We start from the raw sequence: 20,540 nt of genomic DNA on the forward strand, positions 1-20,540 counted from the left end.
ACCTTGATGGCTTACTCTTGCTCAATCCTCTCAAATGACCAGGGAGCCGAAACCCAATAGATACAACCAGATGCAATCACAAATACTCTAGTTAGATAGGTATTACTGCTACAAGAAATCTGTTTAAGGGCTCAGAAAGACATTTTAGGGGTGTCATATAAACACCACTACAAGCACCACGGCTGCATGACTGATAGCTGTCTTTACTAAAAAAGAACCAGATACAAAATGCTGCTGCCTGATCTTTCAGTCTATCCAGAGAAGAAAAGAAAGACATCACAGTTTTCTAGACTTCCCCAAATGCACATATTAAAAACAAGCAGCAACATAAGCAGCAGAGTCAACAATGTGCAGTCTCCTACGAATTAATGCGCTGGGGAGGCACACCTTCATGGGCTCACTGATGTCTAACCAGCAGTGAGCACACCTCGGAGCAGGGTGGGCATTTGTGGCATCTGCCTCCTCTGGCTGGCCACCTGTTTTCATGAGATTTATAGAAAGTCAGGATTTTCAGGGTCTTTGCCTATTCCTTGCTGACAAACTGCTGCCTGAACCTGAACAATCAGTTAAAAATTTAATAAGGCAGTGCTAACAGGCACATATGCACGGCTACTTACCTCCTTCACCACCAGCAGCCCCCAAGCACACAGGCAGCGCAACTGCGTGTGTTTTCCTTCAGAAAAAAATCTCACAAAGTTTCACAGCCACCACTTTTTAATGGCACTTTTCCTGAAAATCGCATATAGAAAAATAAATCCTCAGGCTGAGCTTTCAAGTGCCAAGCATCGGTCCAAAGTGAATTTTTAATGGCAGGGTTAAGAAGGAAGAAACAGTGCTCTGAAAGCAAGGCTGAAAGACATGCTGCTTAAGATCCCATACGGTTTTCTTTTACAAAACCAAAAAAAAGTCCCAGCAACACACACTGACTATAGATTCGCCACACTGTGGAATAATCTATGAACATGCTTTTATTATATCGTTCACCTGGGAGGAAGCAGTTGTGGTGAGCACAGAAACAGAGCCATCTCCTCACATATTAGAAGAGACAGCTGGGAGGCAAAAACCCCCTGGGGATCCCTTCACGCCGAGCCACTGCCCTGGCCACAAGGAGAAGATATGAGACTGGTTCAGAAACCTGCGGTAGCACTAAAGATAACAGAAGGATGCTTTCACTTCCTTCAAAGCATTCTCACTCATCTTACAGGTTCAGTGTACTGTACGCAAGCTGAGCACCCTGCGTGCACACACTAAGGGCTGCGTTGGGTTCAAGAAGGTAAGAAACTTCCAGCGCGCCCATCCAAAGCTGGAGCCAGTAGCCGTTCCAGGGGACTTAGGACAAAGGGCATGTGATATATTCCTCTATATACTGTCTGGGATTGTAATGAGTCAGCCCCTCCTGAACCTTTTAAAAGAAGGGCCCCGAGGCAAACTTCCTCTCTTGGCAGCTGTATTGTAGGTACCTCATGTTTCAAATGAGAAGACACGCTTTAGTTTCAGCTTTACCTGTGTTCTACACAAACTGAGCATTTCACTTTATTACTGAAAATAACTGGTAGCAAAATACAGTCGCATAAGCAAGTTCATTAAATGAACATTTTACATTAAAGGAATGGAGTCCTCAAAGCAGTGTGCTCCCTGCATCGACGAACTTTCAGTGTCTGCCATTCACACACCCTCCGTACTCCATCTCCTCTGAAGAAGACTGGGAGATTTATGGATGTGAGCTTCGGTAAGTATTTCAGAAGGTGTAGTGAGAAAAGACTTTGTTATTCTTTCCCTAAATCAACCTAAAACTTACCCAGCTGGGAAAGCAGGTTAGTTAACGGTATTACCCAAATCTGAAATTCCAGTGATTTCCTCTTTTTGGACATTTGTACTAGTCTGAGTGTTTGAAATGCAAACAATCTGTCTGTCCAGCTGGTATGCAGGTCTATAGAGAAGGCTTTTAAATCCCATAGTTACTTCTGGGTATTAGGAAACAGCCCTTATTTGTACAAGAATGTATACTTCCCCAAATTCTTTTTTGTCTAGGCATCCATATAGAAACCTTATTCACCCATGATTTTTTCTAACAAAACACTTGCTTCCAAATGCTTGTATCTATCTCAGCTTATGCAAGTATAGAAAAAATATAGTGCTAATCATCTTATGGATATTTTCTTTTGAAGAATGTCTTTTAGATATGGATGTTCTCAAAACCTCAAAGCTTCAGGGGGGGGAAAAAAAGAGTCCATTTTTCATCAGTAGTTAGCATCCTGAGATTAATTTTTTCCTAACTGAATTTACAAAAGGAATTAATTTTAGACAAAACTTTCCCACTTTAAGAGTTGCACTACATATCCATTGTCAGAGTTAAACAATGCAGCCACCTTGTTCATGGTGGATTCTCAATTCCAATGTTTTCAAGTTCAAATTCCAGTGTTTTCAGGCTACTATGTACTATGTTTCTCCCTGCACAGTTTTACAGTCTTGCTACAGCACTGTTTTTAATAGCTAGCAACCTGGGCTAGTAGTTTTCACCAACCTGTTCAAATATCATGGTGCTGCATAGATGGTGGTTTTGATCATTTAGCCACCAAAGGTCAGCCAGTTACACTCCAATTTCCCAGTAAACCTGCAAGGATGATTCTGCCTGAAAAATTCATTAGTCCAAGCCCCAGTCTACCATGGACAAAAGCACTCTTGGGTCAGCTGGGGGTTGTTTGCTTTTACATGTCAGTAAACAAAGCCTAATGTATCAAAATATTCAATTATTTTCATTGATATGAAGAGGGGGGAAAAAACAGATCAAGAACTTACTAGCAAAAGCTATCATAATTCCACAACCGTTGAAGGTGCCCCTACATGGCATTGGGAAATGCTTCAAAATTTTATATACAGAGAAGATCTCTGTATTGCTGTGAGCATTTGCAGAAAACCCACAGCATTATTAAAAAAAAGTGTTAACAAATTTGATTTGGGGAACAGAAGCCAAATGACAATTATAACAAAACCCGTAGGCCACCAAAAGGAAAAAACCCTACAATCCCCTGTGTCCCTATAGTATTTCTTAGTAATTCTTAGATTGTGATAGGACTTGATCACACCAGCCTGACCCCATCTGTGCGAGGTACCACCTGGGCACATAATGAATTTCCACCATTAATGGCAGTCAGAAAGACAAGAAATAGCTGATGGGTGAGATAGCAGAGAAGCCAAAGTAGAAAGCAGTGAGATAGAATTATTGTTATAAAAAAGAATGTGCCTAACAAGAATACAAAAAAGCTGTATCAAGTTAAAGCAAAGATCCACCTTGCTCAGGATCCTGTCCCTGATAGTAGCTGAAAGAACGAAGGAAACTCATATAATATGTCCCCTCAAAACTCTCTCATCTTCCAGCATCGGCAGATCATAGTCTTCCTAAGACAGATGTGGGTGCTACATATTTAGCAACCCTAAATGCATTTCTTTTCTGTGCACCTCTCCTGCGCACCCTTGAATGCATGTAAGCCATCAGCACCCAAAACATCCTTTGTTCCCCTTCTCGGCCACATGTGATTTGAAGAACCTCCTTTTGCTTGCTTTGGGCCTGGCTCCTGCCCAGTTCAGCTGCTGACAGTTTGTTCCCTGAATCGGGATAAATACTGAAGAATCTATCCCCCACTTCACGCCATTCATGATTTTTGTTCTTCACAGTAGAATAAACAGCAAAGAACCAACATGCCATATCCCCTATCCTAATCTTTAGTTAGCAGCAGTGATGGTAAGCTATAATTTCCTGGCAGCTGTATCAAAAGGTAGTTAAAATACTTTGAAAGTGATTTTCTGTAAAAGGATTTAAAAAAAAAATTCTAGAGACTAAATTCTGCTAGTAATAGCAAGCTTATACAAGAAGCAGTGCGGGGACCCTGCATGAAGGGAGCAGCCAAACCGCTTTACCCATCATGGATTTACCGTAATCTGCGCAGCGTCGCCCCCCTTGCACTCATTGTGAGCAACAAGAAAATGTGGATAAAGAGCTTTCTATACGATCCCCCCCTTCCTTTTTCTGGCTGCCTGGGAGCCCCATGCTCACTGTGGGAGCTTCTCAGCACCAACCCTATACTCCTCTGACCCGCGAGCTGTTCTTGCCTCACCTCGAGCCCACCACTGAAGTGAGCAGCCCACAGATGGGCCCACTACCAGCTAGCCTTAAATCATCCACACAACATTATTTATCACAGCAACATAGCAGAGAAGAGAATCAAACTACAAGAACTTAAAAGAAGAGGAAAAGTGATCTGCCTTTCTCCTTGCAGTGATAGTGGAAAACTTGACATGAGTATTTCTTTTAAATCAAAATGATGACTCCTTCTATTTAAAGCACAAAACAGAGTAGAACATATTGTTTTATAATGGTCCATGGAAGCTGACTTTAAAAAAACAAACATTTAAACTCTTCACTTTAAAGAAGAAAGAGTACTTGTCAAGAACAAGGGTTTTTTTCTTCCTAAGGCAAGAATATTTTCATTTATCTATCTGTTCCTGCTCTCATGAAAGTCACAAATAAAATTCTCATTATTGGGCCAAATCAGACATGGATTGGGACAAAATCAATGACATCCATGAAAGTGCAGCATCCCCTAAAATGCCTGGCAAGAAAAGAACATGGAACCCACTGGTCAGCCATGGAGAAGGGCAAGCATATCACTAAGTGGAGGGCTAACACATGTCAAGTAAATGTGAATATTTGGCTAACAAATATGCCAGCTTTAGAAAAAATCCCCCCAAAATCTGTGACAGAATGAATAGTAATTAATTTTGCAATAATTCTTTCTGAATGTGAGTATTGCGCATAGTCATGAAAATCGCTTTTGTTTTTAAAAGCTAACAGTCCAGGCATGTGATTCTTAGCTGATTCACAACGTAGAAATAAAGTTCAGGAGTAAAACTTTCAAAGGTAAATTCATGGAAAAGAAGTAGGTCATAATTCAACACTAGTATGTTCACATCAGTGTCACATCTGTTCCTGAAAATGTCTACATTTTAGCACACAGACCTGCACAGAGCTTTTAAATAATTTGCTCCTGAACTCAGCTATTACCCACTCCCTGCAAGATTTTTCTTTCAGAACCATGAGGATGATTCAGTTTGGGGCTGTGTAACCAAGCATTCTCTGAGCTCATGGGATCCCTGTCTGAGTGAGAATCACTCTATCAACCTCAAAGCTGATTTAGAAGGTATATTTTATCAGTCTCCTTAAACAGCTGCATTCATATCAGTGACAGTGAAATATGGTTCCAACACCTGCAGCACATTCAGGCCTAGGAGAGCGAATTACCAGCTTTCAAGAAATGGTTACACTGAGACATCAGAGTCCTCCCTGGGAAAGGCAGAGGAAAACAAGAAAGCCTCCCTGGAGACCTTTACCCGAATAGAAATTCTGACCTTCCATGTCTTATTTCTTCAGAATCAGTTAGGTAACTACCTCACTTTTTCCCTTTCCAGATACAAATGGAGGATCTCAGTGACTTTGAGCTAATAAAATCCTAAATCCATGGCCACATTTTCTGTAATTCCCCTCCCTTCCATTTGAAAAAGATGCTTGGCTTAGTGTTGGTGCATTTGCTGCTACAGTCCAAGGTAGGTGCCCTTGAAAATAACAAATGCTTACATTGTATATTCAGAAACAGTTTGGAATCCTTTCTGTGCCCAAAAGGTTGATATATATGCTGTATCAGATCCTTCTATTAGAGGTCTTCTAAAAATACAGGAGATATATAACAAGAGTTTCCTACCTCTGAGGTCACTCAAACTTCATTTTACCATCACTGATAACAGTCTCCTGAAGCTCTATTCCAGGGGAGAAAAGCATCTTACTCTCTTAATATGCTACGCAGACAGAGTAATCTCTTCCCCCTGTCTCTCACTACATAAATTAATTTGCAAGACGCAGCTAAATCAGCTTTTACAAACAAAGAAGGGATCACAAAAATGAAAAGATTAAAAAATGGAAAAATGCTTGAGAAAGGACATTTATACTGAGATGTCATTGAGATTCCAGTGCATCCCTTTGAAACAAAGCATGTGGTTCATTTCAGGCATATGCTTAATCCCACTGACATGTACTTTACACACGCACCATTTGATAAACTTAAACTAATACTCAAAGGTAGTGTAAAACAACCTGATTGAGATCCCTGAGAGGAAACTCTCCTTGCCTCAAAATCGTACATGGGAAAGGCACGCCTCTCAGTAGATGGCCCTCTGCACAGTACGCTGCTCTGCCTTACGGAGTCCCACACCCTCGTTTCAAGAGAGGCCCTTCTGCACACAAGGCTCTTCTTTGCTCAGTATCGTGGGAAGATGGTATCCCTGCTTTATTTTCTTTTCATTTTCATGCACTTTTTCAGATGTAAATTCTTCCTCTGTTGCTGATACAGATTTTTATTACAGTTTTCCACACATGCTTTTGTGGTAATGAAGCCAAATAAGCACAGTCACTGCCTTGGTTCTGTATGCACAGTACCAGCAGACTGTAGCAACAGAAGATACATCCTCATGACAAAAAAAGGTCTTTATCTCTGTATTTATCCACCTCTGATTATTTAACACCTTACCTTTTGAAAACTTACATAAGCTATATATAATTCCTTCTGGGTGGGGCTTTCATAACTTGTATGCACCATTTTATTGAAAATATGGAATTCTGCTTCAGCAAATACCAGCCAGGTTAACAAGGAGAAAAACTCTACATCCATTAAAACAGCACCTCTTTATCTAAACATACATTTAATACAAGAGGATGTTAATAATTTTTATTCATTGAAACTTCTGTCCTATTAAGCACACGGTAAACAGAAGTTGTCATACAATTAGCAACATGGAAGCGGTGTGTTAGCTTATTCAAAAAAGACACCCACGTATGCCAGTAATTATTTGGCATTGACTGACAAAGAGCAAAAGTATGGTTTTACCACTGAATTTTAATCAGAATGTGATTTCTGACAGATAAAACAATAGTAATTTTTAAGCACTTAGGGAGGGCTTTTTATACACTATTCGAAATATTTGTAAGAGCAGAGTATTTGTACACATGAAATAAAACAAACTGTAAGCAATTAGTATGTGTAGTTACATAATGTTCTCATAGGAGACATCCTTCTAGCACCTACATAAAGGTGACAATCTCCTCTCACTGAGATTAATAAAGATGAAGCAATTCACCCTCGTCCTAACATGGAGCCAGCTTCTGGATCCCCAAGTAGAGGCAAAGGGTAGAGAGACACAGAAACGGACAGAGTTTGGGAATCTCTGCATTAAACACTTTATCTAGTTTAATTCATTCCAGGTTTAACAACATAATGGAGGCAACGCACCAAAACCCACAACAAGCTGTTCCTCAATATATCCCTGGAATTACTCCCAAAACACTGTTATTTTGTTTACTAGTATTTGCATCTGCAAATATGTCCAAAAATCATGACTGGGGGCTCTTGAAATGCATGGAATTGTGTAAAAACTATGAACTTATCTTAAAATAATTACCGTGGAGATTTACTTTGATTTCTGATTAATGCGCATTTAGGCTCTGAGGACTTGCATTTGCTTTTTCCTCCAGCAAAACCAAAATCTCTCTCATCTCATAACAAGAAGCACATGTCGGTCGGGGAAGCACTTACGGGGAGACCACAGCCCCGGTAGCCCCTCACAGCAAACCTGCCCCGGAAGGCTGCGACACGATGAAACCACGTGTGCCAGCAGCACCTATCCAAATGTACAACAGTGTAAATGAGAAGAGATCTGGACTCAAACCTAACAATAACCAGAGCACTTACTTGAAACCAAGCTGCTCTCTCTCGATTTAGTTTTCAAAGTACTGAACATTGCTTCATCTGGCAATGCTACAGCGCAGCAGCATAAATCAAATGTAACAAGACCTCTGAAGTACTGTACGCACAAGAAGTTCTGTTCAGGCAAGGGCTGAAAAACTCTGCAGACTCTTCTTTTGTCACCGATTTCTTTCAAAGCAATTAAGTTAGTTTAAATGCTGACGAGAACATTTTCCATTACGTTATTACTCATGTTCTCCCAGCCATGGACATGCATTGCTGTTCTGCTTGGGGCTTTTTTCTTTTGGCTATTTCATACAGGTTGGATTTGAGAGGGTGAAAAACTAATTATAAAGCATTGGTCCCCTCTAAGAAAAACTGATGTCTATTATTAGGTCCTATTGACTCTGCTGTACATGCTGTCTGCACACTTCATGGTTTTCATAAAGACAGATGCTTGCTGACTGAGGATCTTGTCAGAACTTGTTTACTTATCTTTACGTTTAAAGATAATGACTGTATGTGACCCCTTGAACAAAATGTTCTGGTTTTAAAAAGTGAAAGAAAAACAAAGATAAGCCATGTATTACCATAATGAATTTGAAAGAACTGGAAAACTATTAACGGATCCAGCCAACATTTATATGCCCGATTAATCTCCAGAATTTGACAGGCTAAACACAAGTCTGTATGTTTGCAGGACTGAAGCCAGGGTAGTTAAGTGCACAGGTAACATGGCATCGTTACAGGTGTTACAAAACACCTGCCTGCATTGCAAATCTCATGATGGAAAGCAAAAGGGCAGGGCAGCTTTAAGGCAAATTCTGGAGAAGCTGATGTGAGGTGCTAAAACAGTCACAAAAAGTGGGCAGTTTATAGCCAGCAAGCTGCCTGTGGCCTGGTGAGACAATTCATCTTGCTTCTACCTTGCTCACAGTGGCCTTTATCCTGGGAAAGAAACTGAAAGAGGATTGTCAGCTGGAAGGATTATTTTGCTAACAGCAGTTTGGTCCTGGTGCAGCCTTCGCAGGGGCTGTGCTCTTACCACGGTTGTAAGACCAGCACATCTCTGACAAGACAGTCTAAGAGCTACAATGCTATTGTTAACCTGAAATGTGGGTTCGTTCACCAGGTGTGCAAAATGCCAAACTACACACACAGCGGAGGTGTTTTATTTAAAAAATTTTTGTGCAAAGATTGGTGCTAGGTGGTAACCTACAAGGCTAGCACCCCGCACCGCGAAACTGCAAGGCATTTATACAGTTAAATGTGTCAGTCACAGCTAATATTCACACACTTCAGCTAATAATTGGTTTCTCCCTTGGATGTAAAGGTACAGCTCGCTTTTAATTTGCCACACATGCTCAGAGAGTAAGTGGCTTATGGAGGTGGGGGGTGCTCCTGGCCTATGGGCCTGATTTTTAGTATTATAATGAGGATAGTTCACCTAATGGGCACTTTGTTTTAGCTCTTATCAACATCCCAATTAGTTGTTCTCCTTGACTATACACTTCATCACCCTGTTCTTAGCGTCTTCTGAGGCAGGATGTTTGCTTTGATCAGTCTCTCAGCTCTCCTCAAGGATATAATCATAAAACAAGTGCTTCCCTATCTCTCAGTTGCTATCTCTGGCCGTCAAATTCTGTTTTGCCAAGCTCACATAGTTCATTGTTATGGCTTAGTGGAAAATTCCAAAATATTCCATTTTCTTTGGGATATCACTATGAAAGGTAATAACAATACGTGGCTTGCAACCTGCACTATAATCATACAGATCCGCTCCCCTTGTACTGCTGACTGGACCCCACAAAACCAAGCCACCAGCATGGCAGGGTGACGATCCTGCCACCAGCAGCAATGCTGGATGGAGCGTCTCAGTGTACACACTGCGCAATTCTGGCTTTCTGGCAAGCCCTGCATTTGCAACAGCAGGTCCAGTCATATGACAGGAAAGGGCTTCCAGAACCTGGCTTTCTCCAGACAGCAGAACAACAACTAAGTGACCGTCACAGGAAGAAAAATTGGAAACGTCTGATCTTGTGAAGCTGGAAGCATCTGAGCACTGCGGAGGAACACAGAGCTCGGTGAGATGGTTCCTGCTGAGCTAGACTGGGGGTGTCCAAACCTTCTGCCTGGGCAGCAACGCAGCAGCGTATTTTCCTGGTATGTCAGCACTTCCTTGTGTACCCGTGTTCCTGACGCTGCCTTGGCAGCCTGCCCAGAGGAGTCACTCCCCTTCAGGAAACAGATTGTGATAACAGTGCCCATTTGGGTGCTGCCTAGAGTTTCCTTATTGCTTTCTGTATCATCCTCTGGGTTTTCTGCCGTTTCTCTAAAAGCTCAAAATGACACCCTGTCGCACCACCGCGTCCTGCTCTGCCTTTGCCTGGGGCAGCGCAGGCAGGCTCCGCTAAGGGGGAAGCAACCAGGGGAGCTGTCTGGGGCCTCTGCAGTGTGCAGTAGCCTCAGTTATGGATCAGGACCCGCCTTGTGCTACACTATGTAGGCATAACAAAAAGAACCCAAAGAGCAAGCAGGAAAGTCAAAAGGGATGTAATAATGCTAGTAGACTTTTGTGGACTTCTAACAGGCCTTAGGAGATGTTCTAGTGTTACGACTTTATTGTGCAGCTTTTCTAGCCTAAGCAGCCATAGAAAGATGCCAAGGGAAGGTGAATCAAAGGGAGTGATCAGAGTTAAGACAACATGGCCTTTTCAATTCCGTTGTTCAGAAGAAAACACAAAAGTGCAGAGCCTGGTTGGTTCAGGTGATCTCATGAGAGAAAAATTAGGCTAAAAGCTGGCTTTAGACACAGTGACAACATTAAGTGCATTTGCTTCTGATATTTGTATTAATGTCGGATTTTAGAGAGTGTAAAAGAAGGGCCCTGAGTCAGCGTTCCCTCTGACACTAAACTGACAGTCCTACCTGCAGATCCAACCTGCGTTTGCAACACGGTATCCTGACCTTTGGTAACCTTTACACCTAACACGTTACTTACTAGCAATACATGAAACAATTATATGCCAGGCATTAGATGCCTCTTATTTTAATCTACAGAATCATACCACGTGCACATTACTTTGATGAAGCACCTGTATTACTCCTTCTGTCACTTGTATTGCACATTAAGATTTTTCACTATACCTTGGATACCTCCGAACTCCACTAGACCGTCACCTGAAATAGGAGAAGTGTCTGCTAGGTTAGGGAGCAATGTACATTACAGAAAGCACGGCTAGAAGGAGAAAGGAGCCTATATCTTAGCATTTGCCCAAGCACTACAAAAATCGTGGACAAAAGGTAATAATATTAGCTTAAAATATTTCAATACTTCTCCCTGCCAACGAACCACCCATTCTCTGCTTGCTCCTGCTCCTTGCCAAGCAAATGCAAACTGTTAAATCAGATGTCCTTCATCAGAGTTGTGCCAACACCGCTGGAGGCCACGCACCGCCAGGCAGAGGCAGGCATGGGGGAAGTGGTGGTGATACCTCCAGCCAGCACTGTCATGAGAAACTCCGGCTTTTGAAACCGTATTCTTATTCTGGATCTGGATGGAGACTGCTGCTGTACTTGGTTACATGAGGGAACTTAATTGTCCTTAAATTACATGAAATTAAAGATGGCAGTTACACCCTTCACCTTCAAAGAGATTTTAATTGGATCCATCCCACTAGCCAGTACATCTGTACATCTGTACATATCCATTCTGGCATATTACTAATGTGTTTAATGGAACTAAACAAAGCCATGTGTTTTATGTTAAAACACAGAGCATGAGATCTTGGTTACATGGCAATTAATAATTTCAATGGCATTTTATTTCACTCCGGTATTATCTTGTGGGTCATACATAAAATCACAAGACACTCCTTCTCTCTGTGTCCAAGAGTTCTCCTGTACATTAGACGCCCTATTATTAATTTAACCAGTAATTCATTCAGATTCTATGAAAAAAATTGTTTTGGGATGCTTCTGATAATGCAAGTAGTGAGATTCTTTCTCAAATCTTTCCCTTGTAAAGAATTCATTTGAAGTGATTTATTGCTGCTATAATTTCATACACCCTCTATATTTATGCAGGACAGCTGCACAACTTAGGGTAAACTATTACACCTCTAAATCTAATTTGTAGTTCAAACATTCCTTTGTCACTGAGCACGAAGAGGAATAAAAATATTAGACACTGTTGAATGCATAAATAGACTCAGCTGACTTTGCAAACATGTGACTAGCACACTATTGCTCAGAAATTTCTTGTAAAGTATAAGGTATGAAGCCAAAAAGGAAGTATAACGCAATACGTTCTTTAAAGTTATAATGGAACATATGAGAAAGAAAACACAATGCAATATGACTGTAACTAGTCTAACCAGAAAAAAATAATTATAGTCAGCTATCCATTAATTCTGGGTGGATTATAAAATTTGAAAATAAATTATGCTTAAGGATGCACAACAGCTGCCTTGTTTCCAAACAGACCAATTAAAGCTGGCAGGGCTTATTAAGTCAGGCACAGCACCATCCAGGCTCAGCTCTGCTGCTTCCAGCCCCGAGCTGGTGCTGGGCAATTAGCTGGAAAAGCACTTGGGCAAATCTGGAAGTGTGGCACTGAGACCCTCCAGCCCTGCAGAAGTCCCCAGCTGCCATCTCACATTGTGGTCCCTTCTGTCGCAGGAGCAAGGGTGTTGTCACACAGTTTGTGTCTCCTCAGTGTCCTGAGGAGGACCATACTTGACTGGCTGGTTACCAAGGGATATTCCTGACCAGCCTCAAACAGGAACAAGGCTGTCACACGTATAACCCGTAAAACACCAAATTCTAGTTTGGAGATGCACTAATTTCTGTGAAACTGCAGCAGTACTGGAAGGTTTTACATCACTTGGCCAAGAGATTTATATAGCAGACAAACCTCAAGCTTACAAATCAATCCAAACTTTCATCTTCTTTCCTTTAAAATTGTTCATCTTCTCAACTATGAGAATTTTGGGCTACATTCAGGTGTTTGCTGGAAGGAAGTACCATCTTTTCTTAGAAACAGTACAGTTACTTCACTTAATGAGTTACTTCATACTCAACACTAAATTATTGATTGATTTTATCTGATACTATTAATTTTATTAGTTTTATAAGCAGTATGTAACAATTTCATTCTGGCCATGCCAGGGTTTTTACCTTAAGTCTTCCCATCCTAAGAGGCATTTATCTTAACATAATCAAGTCATCCGCAGGTTACAGAATACACACATAAAACTTAATTGGACTGCTTACTGGAAGTGTTCTCCAGCTCAGTTCATACTGCCGTGACAGGTTTTTTGAGCATTCAGGTGATGGATTCTAGGTACTATGTCTGCTGTTTCCCTATTCTCTTTCCATATGTACAATGTGTCCATTAAATTTGACTTTGAAGAATAGCTATGAGAGTGCTTTTCACTAGCAAGACTTTTTGTAGTAATCAAGTGTTGCATTCAGTACCTGGATTTAGAAGACAGGAGCTGAAGTGTTGTTAGTCCTGCAGCGAGCAGCTCCTGGGCCACATCACAAGATAAATGCCATGCCACTTCTCTTCTAGATGGGGATAAAATACTGTGAAATGTAAATCTACTGATGAGACAGCTCTGAAGAAGCTGGCTTGGGTACCAGATGCAGCATAGGTACTGCAGAGTGCTCCACAAGCATGCCACCTGGAGCTGAGCTGGCCAGGCTGCTTCCAGTACGCTGGAAGGCCTGTCAGCCCAGCACTGCAACACTGGTGCCACACATGGAAACCCGTGAAACCCAGAGATGAAGTCTTCTCATGTCAAAGGCTTGGACACACCCTACCCAAAGGTCTGCCAATAAACAAAGGTACCTAATTTTTTAATAATATCACTACTGTTGTATAAACAAATTGTTGAAATATTTGGTGGTAGTACTAAGGGTTATTTTAATGACTTTACAAGCATTATTTGGAGTTACTGAGACTGAAGAATAATTCTTGAGACCGAATAAAACTAGGTGACTGGGAAATTAATTGCAGTTATCAGTAACCCAAGGAAAAGATAATTGCAATTATTAATAGGCAAGTTTTTTTTTAAATTCAAAAATACCTGGTCCATCTAGGGAAAGTTCAATAAAAATTATTTGTCCACTACAAATAAGGAATCCATCAAGTTTATAGCTGTGTAAGAAATGATGCAAAAAAGAATGACAATAAAAGTGTCACCCTTCAGGAGTTACAGAAGTGCTTTTTGTTTAATTTACATAAAACCAGTAGAACCTGTTCTGGAAATAGCTATCCTCAAGTTTGGAATGGCAACAGGCTTCCACACTTTAACCTTAGACTAAACAAAGCCATCAAGAGGAACAAGATAAGACCTTAAAGGTTATAGCTCTTGGGAGGGAAGACAATGTGAAATAAAAACACAAACTACACCGACTTTTTCTTGTTGAAAAAAATACTTCAATGGGGAAGAGCTGTTGTAGAACTATTTCAAAACTAGAGGGGGAAGAAAAGGCCAGAGTAGCAATAGAAGTATTTGGAAAATATTTAAAAATGCCCTGAAGCTACTTTAACAGATACGGAAAATCGGACAAAGCATGGTCTTCTCTTCCTCAGTGAATTTCAAATAGTGTTTTCAAAATCTCTGAAGAAAGAGAAGTAAGACTTTAACACAGACTGACAAAATTGGCTCAGAAGCAGTCATGAATTCTTAAGTCTAAGGCCTAAAAAGTGCCTTACTTCATATTCTGTAGGAAAAAAAAGTTTCTCTGACCTCTTTCCACCATTCTGACATTCTCTGAAACATTATGATAAAGCCATATCTATTTTTGTTTTCTCATTGTGTAAATATATACTGTCATATTTAGTATTTTTGGTATTAGCTAGTGATTTTAATTATGGTTCAGTGTCTTTATTCAGCCAGGAAAAGTGGACTGACGTGAGAACTCTGTTCTTACTCAAGGGCCTGGAACAGGGAGTTCAGCTCCAGGACTGCTGGAGCAGAGTCATACCAAGGCAGGCTTAGCACATTGGGTTAAAGGTCCTATCACGAGCTTCAGAAGCAATACCAATCAATGTCAGACCCACAGAAATATTTTAGCCAAAATTACAGGGTTCAATGATCATCTTTCACACATAATTAAAGCAAACAATCGCCCATCTGACCTGCAAAACTTTCCTAAGGCCACCTCGTGTACAGTCTTTTAATCACCAAAAAAATCTGTACTAGCAATCACCTTTCTTGCCATATAAAATGTTCACTATTGTATAAGAATGACAGAAGTGGAAAAATCCACTGGGATTTAGATGCAAAGAGCAGGCATTTACCATAATGGCAAAGCAAGCCAATGCTAACGTTTGGAGTTGCTTACAACTCAAGCTGCATTTTTAAAAAATTATTTTTCTTCTTTCAAAAGAGGGCAGCAACACAAGTTATCTGAAGACTGTGGAATTTCTTCTAAGACGACAACATCATTCTACAGCCAATATTTCTGTTTGCATATTCTGTTTAATCAGCAGGATTCTTCCTAAACTCTTCAGAGATGTTTTCTTCTTAAATGGGATTCTGGTTTTGCCTATCTCCATTTTTGCCTCGAGCTACACTGGAACAACAAATGCTACGACTGACAAGAACGGAGCAACTGGTCTGCAGATCAGTATCTCTGGACTTTTAGGGAAACCAAGGCACCCAGAAGTGGTGGACACCCTTCAAAAACGTGAACGTAATGAAACACTCATGGATCAAAGCAAGAATCTGCTTACTTTGAAAACGTTAAGCATCTGAATTTATGTCCAAATGCTTAAGTTATCCAATACAATTAAGACAGCAGCAAGATGATAATAAAAACATGGCTTTGTATGTGAAGGACCAGAACTTAAAATTCATCCCTTCTAACCCCACCGAGTGTAGGGACATGACCGAGGGGTGACTGACGTCCCTGGAGCACTGTGATCCCATAGTTTCGCTTGCAGAGCTGTCCATAAACAAGAATGAAGGCAGATGCCACAGATGAGGGCTGCTCGTAAGAAGACCTATCTCACCCAGCGGCTGCACAGAGCCTAAAAGGGAGCCGAGGCCTTGGGGGACCCCTCTGCGCCTGGCTGACCCTGCCGCAGCCCCCAGCTCCCCTCAGCAGAGCCGGGACGCCCCGGGAGGCACGGCAAAGGCCTCGCCCACAGCTGGAGGTCCTCAAGCCCCACAGGCCGAGGCTGGAGGACGGGATCTTCCCCTCATTCCGATCACACCCACGAGGATCTCCCTCAGCTGAGGGGGGATCCCACTGCCTCCCCCTTCCCAGGGGACGGAGCCGCGAGTGGGGCTGCGGGAAGCCATCCCAGCCCCTGCCGCCCGCGGCTCGGTGGGAGGCAAAGGGGCACCATCCATCTGGGGCCTCGTCCCCACAGGCGAGGCCGCCGCGACGCTGGCCGGGCCCGAGGAGTTAATGGCGGCAGGAAGCTATCCCCGCCCGGCCGGCCGCCGCGCTGCCTCCCGCCGCCGGCCCTCCCCGTGACTCGCTTCCTCCGGCGGACGGGAACTGGGAGGAGTGAGCGGCCGCGGGCTGCCGCCCCCACCCGCCAGCGGAGCCAGCCAGCTGCCGTGCCCCGCTGCCCGCGGAGAGCCGCGGCCGCCCCCACGGGGAGGGACGCCGCCGAGCCCCGCCGCCGGGGCGTGCCAGCGGCCGTCCGCTACCGCCGCCGCCGCACACCCAGCTCCCCGCGCCCAGCCGCCCCGCAGCGCCAACATGCCCGCCGTCGATAAACTCCTCCTGGAAGAGGCTTTGCAGGACAGCCCGCAGGTAGCGGCCCGCTGCCAGGAGCGAGGCTGGGTCGGGGGGTGCAGCCGCGCCGCGGCCGCTGCCGGGGGAGGAGCCCCGGCCGCCCGCCGGTGGGACGCCCCTGAGCTGGCGGTGCCGGCGGGCAGCCCGCTGGGTCCGGCCCGGGCGGTGCGGGGTTGACAGCTCGGGAGGGCCGGGAAGCAGCCCTCCCGCGGCGGGGAGAGGGGTGTCAGCAGGCGGGCAGGGCGGCGGGGCGGGCTCCCGAAGTGGGTCAGGGTGACTTCGCCGGTCGGAGCCGTCGGGGAGCTGGGATGCTGGGAAGCAGGTCAGCGGCACCCGTGTGGCGTCGGGGGAAGTTTTGGCCTCCTACGGGGCATCTGTCAGGGAGAAACAGCCTGTGTCTGCTCCTGGGGGCCTCTGGAGGAGAGGACTGCACCCTAACGCGGGGGGACAGGGTGTGAGGGGCCAGGGTCACGATGCCCTTTCTCCTCACCTCCCTCAGAGTAACCCCTTGTTTGGCTTTTCCCTCACGCTCTCCCCTCGGGGTGGGTGCTGGCTGGCTGTAAGGGTTGCCCTGAAGAGGTGAGGTGCGTTGGGGAAGGATAGGTGGGCATGGCTTGCGGCCCTGGCTTCTTCCGAGGTTCCTGAGGGAAAGGGAGACTCGTGTGCTGTGAGTCACCTGCCGCGGTGGCACAAGTGGGCTGAAGGAATGCCACCGCCAGCATGCCTGCTCCTCCCGCTCGTGGTGAGGGATCCCAAGGGCGGTGGTTCAGATACAGGGGCTTCCCTTGAGGACAGATGAGGTGAGGTGGATCCCAACGAAGATGACCTCCTTCTGAAGGAGTCTGAGAAACAAGGGCAGGTGGTTCCTGCCCTTTCCTTCCCAAGCCCTGCAGGCAGGGGAGAACGCTTCTCCCCTCAGCCCAGTGCTACGCCCAGCCCAGTGTAGCACCCTGTGCCCCAGTGCTGGGAGCCACGATGGGACATAGCTGCAGAAGTGACCCCTGAGGACTGTGGAAACCCCACAGCGAAGAACACGCCATGTCATGATGTTTTCTGGGTGGCAGAGAGGTGTGAGGCCTTGACAGCTGGGAAAGGAGGATGGAAGGTGGGAAGTTTGGGTGGAAGAGAGAAGCAGGGAGAAGGGGAAAGAGTGGAAATTTCACAAAGGGCTGGGGAAGGTGCAGTGGTGGACAAAATGTGGTTCAGACAGAGATAGAAAAGTAATTGGTGAAGCAGAAGAAAAAAGAAGGGAAGGCAGGGTGGACCGGCATGGATCCTGTTCCCACGTAGCCCTGTGTTGTAATCCTAACTAGTCTGCTGATGGATCAGGAGGAGGAGTGAACAGGTAAGGTGTGGAACAGATTGCTAAAGGTGTTGCAGAGTCTGTCATGAGACATTTTGAAGGAAAGACTGGACGTGCACCTGTCACAACTTAATGAGCCTTGGGGCTGATCTCGATCACCTTTTCTTATCCTGTTTTTTCTGTGTTTCCATGAAATCCCATCCTAGCAACAACAATTTTCATCATCTGTTTGATATGGCATATCATCTCCATCTTTGGAGACTTTCAAAACTCGACTGGAAAAAGTGTTGAGCAGCCTGATGTAGTGTCAGAGTCGGCCCTGCTTTGAGCAGGGATTTAGACGAGGTGACCTGCAGAGTTCCTTGGCAGCCTGAACTGTTCTGTGTTCCACTGTTGACCAAAATGTGCTAGATTTATTATGAGCCGTTATTAACGTTTTTAGTATTAACCTCCCCACTGCATTCTGGAGCTGAAGAACTTGACACACAGGATAAGTGAACTCATTTTTACCTTTTCAGTCAACGCTTCCTTCAATGATTAGAAGTGTAACAATGACTGAAAGCAGCTGAACAATTAACTGAATTGAATTTGGAGGTCTTCATCTTTCTTCTGACCTGAAATGAAGGCTGTTAACATCTCCTTTGCAATTACTGGAAATACCAGGCTGTGCATAAACCCGAGTATTTGCAGGATGTTTGGGCTTGATTTTGTCATTACTTTTTGTTTAAAATCTACAACTTTGGGAAGGAGGGGCATTGTTTAATTTTTCTAATGGCCCAGTGTTGTTAAAATCTATTTTTTCATGCAAGGAAACAGGAGGGTTTTTTCAGTGTTTCATATTTTTATTTTTTCTTGGGGAGAGCTTTAGATTCACAGTGCAACAGGATCCCGCTGCATACTACAAAATCAAAGCAAAAAGGCGGTCTCTGTCCCACAGAATTTACAGCGTAGGAGCTTATGGGATCATTTACTTCTGCATAAAGTGACCTGATTCTCCTCTGCCTTGTGCAGTCACGTACAGCAACGCAAAGAGATGGTAAAATGAGGATATAACCTCACTTTGTATAAATTGTGTGAAGTATGTAAATTATGTGCAAGGCAGAAGAGAATTAGGCCAAAGTTGTTTCTTCATCCATTTTTTGAAACTTGATTTTTCCCTCCCATACAATATAGTACTTTTGTCTTGGTTTGTCTCCAAGAACTGGCTGAAAAAGCCATAAGAAGTGCCTTGATTTTGAAGTGTTTGGCCACGAAATAGGAGAGATTTACATAAGCAGTCATGCTAAAACCAAGGGAAATACTTACATGAAAGTAGATTTTTTTTTCCTGTGTTTTTAGAAGCTGAGATAATGGTGCTATTAATGAGGCCTCCTAAATGTTAGCTTAATATTTGGATTACTGGTTTATTTCGGCAGCATTAGCTGCTGTTCCAGGATTTGTCAAAACAGCGACAATGAAAATATACGTATGCTGGTATTTTGTTGCAGTGATTTAAAATGGTGTTCTTAAATATAAAAGTTTCCAAGAACAACTTCCAAACTGCTTGAATCATTTATTGTTTTTATTATTTTTGAACAATATGCTAATAACTGAGGCCAAAACTTTCAGAAATTATTTCCCAGGTCTGTTCTACCTGAACCCATATTTAGACATCTGAAAAACTGATCCGACAAAAATTCAGTAATGTTTAAGAATGCAGCTGACATCCCTGTGTTTGGAAACCTTTCCCTGCATGCAGAAACCTGTGATTTGTTGCCTACTTTAGGCAATTTCTTTATAACTTTTTAGTCTTGGCTTGAGATTTGTCTCGATAAACTTTGTGTCAAGTTTTATCATTTTTGCCTTCCCTTAATTTATTTTTTAACCATCTTCATACCCTGTGCATTTCACGTGCTCTTGTAACACCAAACAGGAAAGGCAAGCGCTGTATAGATAGAATATAGTTTGTTGACATTAGTTTTGCTTGTTTTAATGCATCATTGAAGATAAAAACATTTAAAACCAGATCTTTTGGAAAACCAATATGTTTTCAATTACTGAAATAACAGCGTAGTGTGGAAAACCCTCAAAATCATGCCACTGTCCTTGTAGGGGAGCTCCTCACAAAGGTCCTTTATAAGTTTGGGTTCTCGGTATCAGTTTCATTGACTTGGCCTTCTCTCCATTCTTTGGTTTTTATGTTTTCTTTATTTGAAAACAGTACTTTGTATTACGTATCTCCTTACATGCTGAGATCTCAAACTAGTTACCCAAATACATTGACTGCCAGTGTCGCTAAGGTAGGAAGTGTAGCAGCTTAGCATGATAGCAGACTGAAATGTTGAGAGCTTTAGAGTTACCCAAAGTATGGAAGTACTCCCATGCAATGTCTAGAACAGAACCCAGGGACTGACTCCCAAGTCATGTACTTTAACTGCTGAGCAACACAAATTTCTGGCTTAGATACTTCCTGATAGAGATGAAATTATACTTAATCTTAGGTCAGGGTTCGAAGGGTGCTGATTTTGAGTTTTTCAGGACAAACATAAAGTCTGGGCAGAGAAGAATAAATGCCTTGTGAAAGTCCACGTGTCTTTTAAAATAGCGGAGCAACTTAAAACAATCTTAATTCTTTGAAATAAATTTCCCAGATTTGAACGTGGATACTTCAGATACATTAGAGATTCCTGTAATATATGAGGCTA

At 43.2% G+C, this 20,540-nt stretch overlaps 1 protein-coding gene across 1 annotated transcript in view; it reads left to right on the top strand.

The window, feature by feature from the left end:
• Window positions 1–16,280: 16,280 nt before the first annotated feature.
• The window catches only part of APPL2 (adaptor protein, phosphotyrosine interacting with PH domain and leucine zipper 2), a 39,781-nt gene continuing 35,521 nt past the window's right edge, over window positions 16,281–20,540 (top strand). The window contains exon 1 of the mRNA XM_064455981.1: window positions 16,281–16,571. Coding sequence (XP_064312051.1) covers window positions 16,518–16,571 — 54 coding nt within the window. The 5' untranslated portion in view covers window positions 16,281–16,517. The remainder of the gene's footprint in view (window positions 16,572–20,540) is intronic.

This window comes from Phalacrocorax carbo, chromosome 1, assembly GCF_963921805.1.
Source record: "Phalacrocorax carbo chromosome 1, bPhaCar2.1, whole genome shotgun sequence".
In the NCBI taxonomy this organism is placed as follows: domain Eukaryota; kingdom Metazoa; phylum Chordata; class Aves; order Suliformes; family Phalacrocoracidae; genus Phalacrocorax; species Phalacrocorax carbo.